This window comes from Petaurus breviceps, unplaced genomic scaffold (genome assembly GCF_028583685.1).
Source record: "Petaurus breviceps papuanus isolate PSGF00001 unplaced genomic scaffold, PetGlider_PUasm1.0 90700, whole genome shotgun sequence".
NCBI classification, from domain to species: Eukaryota; Metazoa; Chordata; class Mammalia; order Diprotodontia; family Petauridae; genus Petaurus; species Petaurus breviceps.
In genome coordinates, this window is record NW_027187315.1 from 262,403 (window position 1) to 276,617 (window position 14,215).

Consider the following 14,215-nt stretch of genomic DNA (forward strand, 5'->3'; position numbering starts at 1 on the left):
CAGAGAGTGAATGCTGTCCACTGGTGAAGGACAGTGCTGTTGTTGCAGGGGTCTGGAGACTGTCCTGCAGACAGAGTGAATACTGTCCACTGGTGAAGGACAGTGCTGTTGTTGCAGGGGTCTGGGAACCTTTCTGTTGGTTCAGAAGCCCTGAAGAAGGATTTTCTTGTTGTATGTTTACAAAAATCCTGGGAGAGGGTTTTGCTAATGTTTTCAGGGGTTCTAGGACTGTTCTACAGACAGAGGATGAATTAATGAAGGGACTGGCAATGTATCTTGTGGCCTTGCTAAGCCTTGTCTCCCCAGGAACTAAGATTGCTGAGAACTTGCCTCGTGTCAAGATGAAGAAAAGACTTCCATTTGGGTATTAAGTGCTGTGCTTAAACTTGATGTAACTCTGGGGTAGATTCAATTGTGATCCAGGGGTGGGGAACTTTTGACCTTTTTGTGTTCTATGGTTGAAGGAATGAATGTACTTTACTTAGATTGGAAACTAATCTCCATTTGAGAAGAGGTGCTTTGTGGTGGACTAAATGAAGGTACAGCCTAGGGGTGGAGTAGTATTTAGACCAGGGACTTTGTAATTGATTGAATGAGTGGAAGGTCCTGGGGTGGGGTAGTCCTTGGAGATTATTTAATCACCCTTAGTAAATGCTGTATTTTGAATGATGTCATGTTTTGACCTTCACTGTTCTTGGTTGGTCACTGAATAAAATGGAGAGCACCTATGCTGGTATTCTGAACCTTGGGAAGTTGCCTTTCCTTGGCATTACATTACATTATGGCGTAATCTCCAAGTCACCACAACTTGTTCAGCCATTCTCCCTTAATTTCCAATTCTTTGCCACCACAAAAGAGCTGCTATAAATACTTTTGTACATATGGGTCTTCCTCCCACTTCTATAATCTCTTTGGGATACAACCCTAGAAGTGATATAGCTGGGTCAAAGGGTATGAAATTATTTATAGCCCTTTGGGAATACTTCCAGATTATTCTCCAGAATGGTTGAATCAGTTCACAACTCAAACAACAATGCATTAGTGTTCCACTTTGTCTACATCCTCTCCAGCATTTGTCATTTTCCTGTTTTGTCATCTTAGCCAATCTGACTGGTGAGATGTGGTACCTCAGAGTTGTTTTGATTTGCATTTCTCTAATCAATAGTGATTTAGAGCATTTTTTCATATGCTTATAGATATCTTAAATTTCTTCCTCTGGAAACTGCCTGTTCATATCCTTTGACCATTTATCAATTGGGGAATGACTTATATTCTTATAGATTTGACTCAATTCTCTGTATATTTTAGAAATGAGGCCTTTATCAGAGACATTGGTTGTAAAAATTCTTTCCCAATTTTCTACTTCCCTCTTAATCTTGGTTACATTGGCTTTGTTTGTACAGAAGCCCTTATCACATTTAAAAAATTATTTAACACCTATGCCTATTGATTCTGTGATTTAATTAGTCATTCCCACCTGATAAGGGTATCAGTAGAGTAGATCTTTCTTACTTATACATTAAAACCTATCACATCTATAGATTGAATTGAGGTCTTTTCTGATGACATTAACTGAGATAGAGTGATGTGTTTTGGCAAGATAAGGTACCAGACACTGAAGTTCTTACTTGACCTAAGCTGCCAAGCATTCGAACTTTGCTTCAGAGAGCACAATGCTGACAGGCTGGCCACAGTGTTCAAATGCAAAACATATTCTTGCCAAAAAGTCTGTTTTATGGAGAACTCAGGGCAAGTGTTGGTGGTCAGGGCACTCTCAAGGTCTCTCTTAAGAATTTTGGAATTGATTGTGTGACATGGGAGTCATTGGCACAGGACCTATCAGCATGGTGTGCCCAGAAGAATTGAAACCTTCCCTCTACTAGCCTTTCAAGCTATCATCCTCTTAACTCTCTTTCCTTTTCAGTTAAACTCCTGAAAAATATCATCTATGCTCATTGTCTCTGCCTTATACCTCCTGCCACGAGTATACAGGTAAACAAGAGTGGGAGGAGGAAATAAAGAAAGGTAGATTGGCATTTATATAAACTCTATTATATCTCATACACTGTGCCAAGTGCTTTTTATAATTATCATCTTATCTGATCCTCACGAAGATAGGTACTGCTATTATCCCCATTTTACAGTTGATGAAAGTGAAGCAAACGTGGATTAAGAGACTTTCCAAGAGTAACACAATCAGTAAGAGACTGAGATTGGATTTGAACTCAGGTCTTCCTAACTTCAGATCCAGCACTCTATTCACTGTACTACCAATGGTCTCTATCATCTTTCTAAAAAAAAATAAAAATATACATGACACACTTCCAAGTTTAAAACTAAATCTGCATCATAACTTTCCTAAATTTGGACAATCAAGAAAGCAATAAATCAAACCCCTATCTGTAGTGTTTGTCTATTTTGGAGATATAAATACCCTGAAAATTTAACAATTAGTTCTCTGTATAATCTAGATCCAGAACATTCTTGCTTTCCACTTAATTCCTATTACTTGTAATCTGACTTCCTTTTCCACACTCACAAATGTGGTCTTTATTCCTAAATGCCTTTACTCAGTCTCCATTTTTCTTTGCCTCTCTGCTGTGTTTGTCATTTTTGATCATAAGTTTTTATCAACCTCTCTTTATTCTCCCCTCCTTAAGTTTCACAACATTGGTTCAATGTTCACCCTTGCTACTGGTCATACTGATTCTTCTCTTTCTATGTTGCTGATTCATTACCCATATGCCCCACTGCCTACATGTGAACATCTCTGGTTCTATTCTGTCTTCTTTCTCTCTACTTTCTTCAAGATCTATTTAACTCCCATGGGGTCAGCTATCATCTCTATGCAGATGACTTCCAAATCTACCTATCTCTCTCCCTCATCTCTATAAATTCCAATCTTGAATCTCCATCTGTCTATTAGACAGCTGCATATGTATGTCCCATGGACATTTCAAACAACATCCAATCCAGAACTCATTATTTTTACTTTTAAATCCACCCCTACTCCTAAATCCCCATTCCTGTTGAGGGTAACACAAATTGTCTAGTCCCTCAGGTTGTCAATCTAGGAGTCATCCTCAACTCTTTGCTATAACTCCTCTCCCATAGCTTATCATTTACCAAATCTCACCAATTACACCTCCCTATATTCCCTGAATTCCTAAGCTTCCTGTTTTTTTTTTCTGTTTTCACCATAACCACCCTTATTTACTTTCATCTAGACCAGGGGTAGTCACAGAATAAATCCCCTTAAAAAGGGATTTGTTCTGTAAAACTTGGACTCAGTCAAAAGACTGCACCTAGAGGACCTAGAAGGCCACATGTGACCTTGAGGCCCCAGGTTCCCCACCTCTGACCTGGACCATTGCAATACAATCTCCTGATTGTATTAAAACCTCATCTTCTGATATCCAGTCACTTTTTAATGCTTCTTACTCCACATAGCTCCCAGACTGATATTCTTGGAGGACAGTTCTGAACACATTAGTCCTTTTCTAAAGAAGGTTTCCCCATGCCCTTAGGATGAAGTACAAATATACTTGGAATTTAACACTCTGAATCCTGCCTAAATTTTTAAGCTCCTCACACACTTTCCACTCCAGTCAGATTGACTTGCTTATAACACAACATTGCAATAGCCTTAGTTCCAGCCTTAAAATTGGCTATCTCCCATGCCCGCAGTGTGCTACTTCCTTACCTCTACTTCCTGGAAACTCTACTCCCTTTCAAAGCTCAGCTCAAGGAAAACCTTTATCCAGAATACTTTTCTTTCGATTCCCCCAATTGTTCATGCTTCTCCATTATTGTGTATTTCTTTTCCATAGATCCTGTATTTATGTATTTTAAAACATGCTCAATTCCTCTAATGGAAAGTAAATTCCTTGAGAGTAATTTGTCTCTGTTTACTTGGTACCTAGAACATTGATTGGAACATAGAGATAAATGGCTGTTGATTGATTTATGCTCCTTCTGATTTTGCTTCCTTCAAATTATCCTCCATTGAGGAGTAGCTAGGTGGTGCAAGTGGATATAGCACCAGACTTAGAGTCAGGATGACCTGAGTTCAAATTTGGCCTCAGACACCAACTAGCTGTGTGACCCTGGACAAGTCACTTAACCCTAATTCCCTCTCCCCTCTCCCTCCCAAAAATCTATACTCCATGGAAATCTCAAAAACAAAAACTCATGTCTAGGCTTCTTCAAATGTATGCAATATAGCCCCCAAATACTCAGACGTGCAATGTACCAAATGCTTATTTTGGGTAACAGACATTTCTTTCACCATACAGAAATTGAATAAGATGCAAAGGACCCCTGTGAACAGAGATAGAAATCACCTATTATATTCTTTTTAGGTGATACACCTTGGAGGCTTCTGAACAAGTAACCTTCACTTCACATCAGTCTGAACAATTTACAGCATTCTCAGGGAAGGTTAGCAAGGTCCAGTTTTCCTACCTGCTCCCTATCCCTAGATATGGTTCTAGGTAATGTTGGGTAAATCTCCCTCTAAGAAGCCTACATCTGAACTCTTAAACTTGGGAGCTCATTTATGAGGTAAACTCTAAAGATAAGAAAGTTTATAATTGGAATTGTCTCAAGCCACATGCAATTCACGTCCACCTCTGCTGTGTACAACAATTCTACCAATGACCTGGATTGGTTGGGTAGGGAAAAGCTATTCTGAGGAACTTTAATCTTTTGCACAGAAAAGGAAATAAGAAGATAGAAGGCACAAAGAACTTGAGATGCAGTAGCTTCAGGTCATCTATATAAGTACATTCCACTTGCAATGGGATGCTCCTTTTAGTCAGTATTATGGGACAGAGTACATGAAGAATCCCCATCGTTTTTAGAAAACATTTCTATTCGTTTAAGTCCCTCCTATAATTTCAGTGCCTATTATCAAGAAATTATTATGTGACTACATGTAGAGATCACAGAAGTTTAGAGTAGGAATATATCTCAGAAATTCATACCCAAAAGAGAATCCAGTCTACAACATACCTTACAAGTAGTCATTCTCACATTCACTTTCTAAGGCAGCTCATGACAGGTTGATATAGCTTTAATTGTTTAAGCAACAACAACAACAACAGCAATGCAACACTTTTTACTTGCATGAAACCTAAACTTGCATATTGTTCCCAGTTCTACTCTATGGCTAAACACATCTGTTCCCTCTTTCAAGTGATAGTACTTTTTGCACCCAGTGATAGCTATCTTGTCACTAGGATTTATCTTCTCTGTGTTAAATATTCCTAGGGTTTCTCTTCTACCCTTGTGCTACTAGTATTGGAGATTTTGTCCTGCCAGGACTCAGCCTTACATCACTCAAAATGTCGGCTAATTTTGCTCCTCTTCAGATATTGCTGAATCAAGATATAGAAAATCACAAAACCATGCTGACTAACTAATTTGTTACATAATTTCAACTTGGTCATCACTGTGGCAAGACACTTCTTTTACCCATTTCTGACTCACTATCCCATTCATCACAGTGATTTTTCCAAATGTTTCTGTCTCCTCAAGCCTCCCATTACTCCTCTACTCCCCCTTCTCAACTGAGTAATTTGCCTCACATTTCACCATTAGCCATTTGCCATGAACTCCCTTTTCTTCATCTCACATCCCTCAGATGTCTTCTATAACTTTCTTCTCCTTCACTCCTGTCTCATAAGAATGGATTCAACTAGCATTTTAATGCAGATGATTCTCAGTTCTGAGAACATAGACTTGATAACTGAATTCACAGGAAGTGACCAGATCACTAAGAGAGGTATCACAGAAGGATAAAACAAGAGGGCAAGAGAGCCAAGGACAGGCCCTTGGGAACAACTATAGTGGGAGTGATCTGAGGGAAGGTCCAGCAAAAATAGCTCAGGAGTGATCAGAGAGGAAGGAGGAGAGGGCAGTGCTTAAGAGGAGAGCCTGTTCAGAAGAAGGTAATTAAGAGCATCCATGGCTGTAGGGAAGCCAAAAGAATGAGAAGGAAAAGTCACTAGATTTGGCAACTAAGAAATAATTAGTAACTTTAAACAATTTTAGTTGAATGATGAGGTCAGAACAATACTGCAGAAAATTTAGAAGTAAGAGAAAATAGAGCATTAAAATGTAAAATGGATGATTTTATTTATATTAAATTAAAAAGGTTTTGCAGAAACAAAACCAATGCAACCAAAGGGCAATCAAATGTGCATACCCTTTGATCCAGCAATACCACTACCAGGTCTGTATCCCAAAGAGATAAAAAAACAAAAAGGAAAATATACAGAATGCATGTACAAAAATATTCATAGCATCTATTTTTGTGGTGGCTAAGAATTGGAAATTGAGGGGATGTTTATCAATTGGAGAATGTTGAACAAGATGTGGTATATAGTTGTAGTGGAATATTATTGTGATCTAATATTGCAGTATGAGTATAATGATTTCAGAAAAACTTGGGACGACTTACATGAGCATCTGAAATAAGCAAAACCAGGAGAACACTGTACACAGTAACAGCAATATTGTGCGATGAACAGCTGTGAAAGACTTAGCTCTTCTCAGCAATACAATGATCCCAGACAATCCCAAAGAACTTGTGAAGCATGCTATCTGCCTCCAGAGAAAAAACTGATGGTATCTGAATACAGACCAAGGCATCCTTCCTTCCTTCCTTCCTTCCTTCCTTCCTTCCTTCCTTCCTTCCTTCCTTCCTTCCTTCCTTCCTTCCTTCCTTCCTGTCTTTATCTTTCTTTTTTTCTGTCTTTCTTTCTGTCTTTGTCTTTCTTTCTGTTTTTTTTCTGTCACTTTTTTTGGAGACCAAACCTTAAAACCATTTCACTCTGGAGCTCATAGATTGGACCACAATAGGTCCCTGCTCAGTCTCCAAGCTCCACTTAATGGCTATATTTTGGAACCCCCTGGCTCAGAGTGAATGTCACTAGTAAATGTTTCTTTTTTGACCAACAACATTGAGGGTCTTCCAATTCCACTTTGATTATTTTTTTTGGAGGGAAGTTGGGGTTAAGTAACTTGCCCAAGGTCACACGGCTAGTTGTGTGTGTGTGTGTGTGTGTGTGTGTGTGAAGTGTCTGAGGCCGTATTGGAAATCAGGTCCATCTGATGAATGCCTGACCGCTGGACTCAGATAGCTATGAAGGAGAAAGTGAGGTTGGTGACCTTGCACAGCCCTCCCTCACTCAAATCAAAGTCACTGCAAGTTATGTCATCATCTCCCTGATGTCATAGTCCTCTTCAAAAACAAAGAACAAACACAGCAATAACAACAACAACAAGGGCTCTGGGTCAGGAACACAGTGCTTAGAACAGCATCTTTCCAATTGGAGAGAATAAGCTTGCTTATGTGAGAGTTGTGTTTACATTTAAGGGAAGTGCCTTGGAGACTGTGAAACATTCATAGACATTTTGAAACTGGTTCCACTCTGTTAACCAGGTTATTAGAGGGATCTTTTCTGATTGAAACTGAGATACCTTCAAGATGGCCCAAGTAAACTCTGGCTATTTCTTTTGGTTTCATTTGGGAACTCTATTCTGCATATGGAGTTTGGTGAGAGACAATGCTCTAAATGGAGAGGCTCTAAGCCCTATAGTCTGGCTTATAGGGATATAGTCTGGCTCCTCCTTTCTGAAATAATTTAATCCCCAAAAATTGACCTTGGTCCTTGGCATTTTTGTCTGTTCTTCACTTGAGGTGAAAAAAAATGTTGTCTCCAACCTTGGAAATTTCAAGAGGTTGAGAGAGTCCCACAGGAATTCAGTAGTTGAAATCCAGGTCAGGTTTTGCAGCCAAGGCAGTACTGATGCCCAAGCAGCAATGATTAATCCTCAGGAATAACCTCTGGGGCCCTAATCCAATCATAGCTAAAACAAGGGAATCAGCTGGCAGAAATGTTACCTTTGGATGTCAACATGGTGGGACCAATTCAATATAAGAAAAGAGCTAAGTTTGATGTATGGAAGAATATGCCCCTGAAGACGGGGGGAAATGCTTGTTATCCTTATTTTTGCTTTATCATTCAAGTAACTATCCTTTTGTAAGAGTAAGTAGATGTTAACTTGTTAAATGGAGCTGGAGCTCTAGTTATAGACCCCCCAATAGTGGGGGAAACATGATTAGTTCAAGGCAATTGTGGCAGAGAAGAAACACCCTGACCACTCAAAGTGCCCTGTGAAATATTATCTACAGTCTGTCCCTGGAAGACTGTAGCCAAAGTGTACATATTATAAACAGAGAAGGAGAACAAACCAAAACGTCAGCGTAGGAAAAAGCACTGCAACCCAGTTTTCCCCCACAACTACTCTAATGGCTGTCATTCCTTTTTGAAGAGGACCAGTATCATCATGGGGGTGAGGGGTGGGATGGGGTGAAGGGAGATGACTTGCTAGTGAATTGGATTTAAGTGAGTCAGAGTTGCACAGTCATCAGCCTCAATACCTCTTCCTGAGCCAGGATGACCAGCAATGGCCTGCAATGAAGTGAATTACCTTGGCTTATTCATGTCTAACCTTCAATGTCTAATTCTACAATGCCTGCTTTAACAACCTTCATAGCCATTGGAACAAATTGTTCTTATCATTTTGCTGGGGGAAGTCTTCCCATGCTTAGGTAGACATTTCCCTAACTCAGTGAGGCATATGAGTCCTGTAGGTTGCCCTCAGTCTGCTTTAGCCTGTCTACCAAGACAGTTTTACAGGGGTGTTGCTGCTGCACATGCTACAGCTTCTTAAAGCAAAGATGAAAGCTGAGTGATAGGTGGATCCCAAAGAGGGATGACTATCTCTGAAAAGGTCTCAGCAAGACCTCAAACCAGAGGTACTAGTCCTCCCTGAATTGCCCATACACCCCTGATACTCCAGATGTACTACTCTAGTAATCAGTCAATTAAGTAACATTTATTATAAATACCTACTATGTGCTAGGCATTGTGCCAAGTGCAAGAAATACAAAGAAAGCCAAATGGTGGTCCCTGTTGTCAAGTAACTCACTGTCTAAAGGGGGAAAAAAGTACAAACAGGTATATTTAAGGACGTTCAAAAGTCACCATTACAACAAAAGGTGAACAGTGAGACGATGTTTCCCTTTACCTAGGGCATAAATTCACAGGATTTGGTCATAGTTCTCCCAGCAAGTTAGTAACTTTGTTATTTAGAGTGAATAAATAGCACACAGTGATATAAACAATTGAGACAAAGACAATGTTGGTATTTCAAATGCAGAAGTTTTATTAGTAAGCTAAATCCCCAACACCCTTCTCAGCCCCAAACTGAAATACATCCAGGTAGAAGTAGAGAAACAAAGTCACAGAGCAAACTTGAAGCAAAATATTTGTTTCATTGTTAGCATTCAGGAAAAATAAAAGTCATCGTATGATGTTGAGTGAATTTTAGTTCTGGTGAAGGAACTCTGAGGTCTCAAGAACTGGGTTCTCAGGAGCATCAAAGTGCTAAGCCATCGCTGGTAATCTGGCAGTGTTAGTGAGAGGTTGATGAAATCTCATCCTTCCAACACTCCCCCGGAAACTCTTCTTGGTGTATAGAGTATGCAGTTGATATTAAAATTGTTCACTCTGTTGGCTGTCTTCATGTCTTCAATAGGTGCTATAGCCATAGCCAGAGCCAGAGCCCCATGGTCTACAGCAGCTGCCTCCATAACCGCAGCCCAGGTTGCTGAAGTTGCTACCACCAAAGCCATAACCTAGGGAACTGTAGCCATTGCAACCATGTCCATAGTTTAGGGGAGATCCCAGTGGCACAACGCAGTTCAAGGGAGTGGCTCTGAAGCTTCTATGCCAGTTGGTACCGTAGCAAGGATACCCTGGGAAATAGTTTCCACAGCAGAAGAATCGAGTCATGATAGCAGGTGCTGAAGACTTGATGAGATTGCTAGGAGCAAGTTACTGAAGTTTGAATTTCTTCTTCTGCATGGAGCTTTTATATATTTGACTTGGGAATGTGACACACCTCTCTTGATTTTTTTAAATGCTAATTTGCATGAAGATTCACATTTTTTTCACTCATAATAACATATAAAGAGGTTTTTAAACTCATTGTAAAAGACTAAGGTAGCTTTGTTGGCCAGATAGGAATGTGCTGTGTCTTCAAAGAATGATGAGTACGTTTGAGGTATAATTGAACTCATTTAATCAGTTTTGTAGTTTAATTATTATTTCTTTTCTATCATGTGTTATTGCTGACTTCAGATTTTTAATTCATTTCCACCGACCTTCCAAACATAAGTAAACTTTATATTAAATGAGAAGCCACTTTTTTTCCCTTTTAACTCAAAACAAAGATATAGAATAGGTCTTACATGATATTAGAGAATGTGTTGCAGGAGGAAGACCATTGGATTTGAGACAGTTTCTCTCTTGACAGTTTCTGACTGCATGATCTTAGGAACATCATTTAACTTTTCTGAGTTTCAGTAGTTCCATACATATAGTAAAAGTAAAGGCTGAAAGGCAGCTAGGTGGTGCAGTGGAGAGAGCACTAGTCTGGGGGGTCAAGAATATTAGATCTGGCCTCTAACACTATGAGACCCTGAGCAAGGCAGTTAACCCATATTTGCCTCAGTTTATCATCTGTAAAATGGTATCACACTGGAGAACAAAATGGGAAACGATTTCAGTATCTTTGCTGAGAAAACTCCATGGACAAAAAGTTCATGGGGTTGAGCAGAGGCAGACAAGATTGAACAACAGAAGAGTAACAATAATATTGATATAGAACTTTAGTGTTTTCAAAGTGTTTTAGATTATGGTATCAAAATAAAAATAGAAATGGAGGTCACTAAATCACACATAAAGATCCCTGTAGATGGTATACTGACTTAGAAAACCACATATTAACATATCTGTTATATTGTATTTTTATTTATTTTTTAAAAATATTTCCCAATTGCTTTTTTATCTGATTGGGGTTTTACTGGGGAGTATTGAAGTTTCATTGTGCCTGCTGCCCCCCTGTTAGACACCTCTGCTTTAGATCATTAGATTCTCACAATAATGCTATGGTGTGGGTGCTATTATTATTATCCTCATTTTACTGATAAGGAAAACAGAGTCCAAGAAAGGCAAAGTGACTTTCTTAGGGTTTCACAGCAGGTAAGGTGAGGTAAGATTCAAGCTTAGGTTTTCTGGACTCTAAATCTAATGCTGTAACCACAATGCCACGATGCTATTTACATATTTTACTTTACAGGATTGTTGTGAGGAAAGTATTTACAAAGCACTATGTAAGTGTGAATTGATTCATACTATTAGAGCAGCATGTGATGTTTTGCACCTGACTTTGTGTTTCATTTGATAACATAAGCAAGCAGAAGACACACATGTTGCCGTTTAGATGGCAGCATCAGATGAGGCTATAATTGTCTCAAATCGTGGGATAGCTCAAGTTAAGCTACAATTCTTATATTTATGGGCATCCATTTAGTTAATAGCACACTGTTTGAACTATACCACCCCACCTTTTTGCCAAATCTCTTTAAACATTCTGGTGCCTTATTAGAGAATTGGATACACTGTTGAAACTTGAAGGAACTCAGATATCAAAGTGATAGATTGTTAAGCTTGGTGGTTAATAATTCTTGGGAAAGCGAGCTTGAATGTTTTAATCAATTGTATCTAAGAATGTACCAACACTCAGTTCTCCTTTTCTTTTATGACTGCTGTGACTATTGCTTGTCATTGTGGTGAAGGTAAATCTCAAGGACTAGTTTTCTTTTTAATGTGGCTAATTCTATAAATTTCAAATCTTTTTTAAAGCAAATTTTGTTTCTGATACAAATTAGAGAATTCTAGATTGTGAATTTTTATTGAACTTGACAAACATTAACACTTATTCATACAAAGAACAAAAGATGATTGTGTATGACTCCACAAACCTTTATCACATAAAATCTTTTTTGAGAGTATATTTTAAATTTAGCATGGTAGCTTCAGCACTGCCCATCTGAACTTCCTTCAACTTTCCTGTGTTTTAAAAATGTTGTATTGGCAATATTTTCTTTCTTCTTTTTCTTTTGGCATCACTATCACTACCCTTTCACATTCATTCCCCTGCAGACTGGGGAGTGGAGAGAGTGTTGTCTGCCCCCTTCCCCCCACCAATAGATCTCCCTTGTAACAAATTATAACCAAACAAAACAAATTCACACATTAGCTGTATCTTAGAACTCAACCTTCTAGTCTGCTACCTCTCTGCCAAGAGGATAGAAGCATGATTCATCATTAGTTTTCTGTAGTGAACCAACCAATCAACAAGCATTTATTGTTAAGGTCATTCTAAAAATACACCAATATGGCATACGTATAGCTAAGTATTTAGACTGATTATCCCTGTGGGTCAGAGGAAAGGTCCAAAACATGTTGTGGTTTCAGAGAGACCATTCTCCTGCCTCCCTGGAAGAGACAGGAGCTATCTGAGCTCAAAGATTGTGGGAGAGGGGCAAATCAAAATCCTGCAGCCCTGGGAGTTTTTGACTGTGGCAGTGGAGGGGTGAAGATGGCAGCTCAGAATATGATGTTGGCAACCATAGCAGATAATCACAAAAGAGAGCAAAGAGGTCCCTGTAGCTGCTGTACAATGCAGATTCTGGGACAAGACACTGCTATTTGTGACTCTTCTTTTCAGAATTGGGATAGTTTTAACTCCATCGTATGCTTCCTCCATCTACAGCTTGCAAGCATTTTTTATGTGATTTTCTCTGTTCCTTTAAACTTTCTAATTTTAATTTTTTCTTGAAAAAATATGATTTATCATAACTGTTTTGTGATGCATGTATGCATGTTAACATAATTAATATATTAACATCATTAGTTAGCACAATTACTTTTCTTTTAAATGCCAAAATTTTATTCTTTGTCTGGAGAGAAGAGAGTTACATGTTTGGGGTATCCAAGCTCAGGGCTGCAAAAGCTCAAGATATTTGGAGGAACTTTTACAATTTTCTCCTGGTGTTTACTTATCAAACAGGTATTGCCAAGTTCTGTTTTCAGGCATTCCCAAACTCTTTAAGTTAGTTCTCTCCAAGAAGCATTCATTTTAATAATTAACTAATATATATTAATTTCATTGAGGATATGTCTGTGGATGGGGTTGGGGATTGCAATGAAGAGCTGAACTTTTGTCTAAACTAACCAGGATTTCATCCTGATTGGGGAATTCTGGGCTGAAATTAAGGTAGGATTTTTGGTAATTACTTATTAATAGTTGCTACATTATAAGGATAAGGACGAGAACTGTGATTTCATTTTATAAGAAACTCCTGGATGAGCAAACCCCTGCCAATTCAGGTAGATGCCTTCTCTGCAACATTTTTTTTAAAGAATTATCCAGAGCAGGGAGAAATTCAGTGACTTGCTCAGGGTCACATAACCAATATGCTTCAGTGGTAATTCATGAGCTAAGTTCTTCCTAGCTCCTGGGCCATCTCTTCATCCTCTATACAATGCTGCCTTTCATAATAAATTTTACAAGCTCCTAACTATAGCTGAGAGAGATGCTCTTCCCTGTTTTCATGGGTGAATTATGACCATTGCTCTAGGCTAAAAATGATTCAATCTTGAATAATTTCAGGTGTAGCTTAGTGCATAGGCACATCAAGCAAGTCTCACCCTCTAATGCAGAGGGAGTGAAGTAGGAGCAGAGACCAATTAAAGGTCATACTTCTGGTGTGACACAGTAGAAGAAAACTGTGTTCTGGAAATCATCTGCTGAGCCCACATTCCTACAGTGGAAAAGCCCTCTTCTAACTAAATTTAGTCTCACAGTGACACCTGCTGGTTACATATGGGAATTATATCTGGGTCAACAGACATATTAATGCATTTATATGACAGTTGCTTAATGAGAATTTTAAGCAACAGGTGTGTGTTTTTACATATGCATATAGATGATAGGACCCAATTGAAAGGACAATACATTTGATAAAGCACAAGACATATTATGTTACACATTTGTTATATATATATATATGTATAACACTATAGATATTACATGTATACACTTTGTGTCCTATCATATGGTCAGTTTTAAAAATAGTACTTTGTGATTTCTAAGAAATACAAATATATACACTCATGCACAAGTATATACTTCTAAATATATTTCTGAGCATTATATAGCGCTGTAACAAAAATTAACTATATAGTACGGTACAAAATGCTCAGAAACAAATAAAAAAAAGATTAACTATTAA

The 14,215-nt window shown here is 38.5% G+C and overlaps 1 protein-coding gene across 1 annotated transcript; it reads right to left on the reverse strand.

Annotated features, from left to right (window-relative positions):
• Positions 1-9,239: 9,239 nt before the first annotated feature.
• Positions 9,240-10,132, reverse strand: KRTAP7-1 (keratin associated protein 7-1). Its single transcript, XM_069065668.1, has one exon. It carries the CDS (start codon positions 9,864-9,866, stop codon positions 9,603-9,605), a length of 264 nt encoding a protein of 87 aa, XP_068921769.1. The 5' UTR covers positions 9,867-10,132; the 3' UTR covers positions 9,240-9,602.
• Between the last annotated feature and the right edge of the window lie 4,083 nt (positions 10,133-14,215).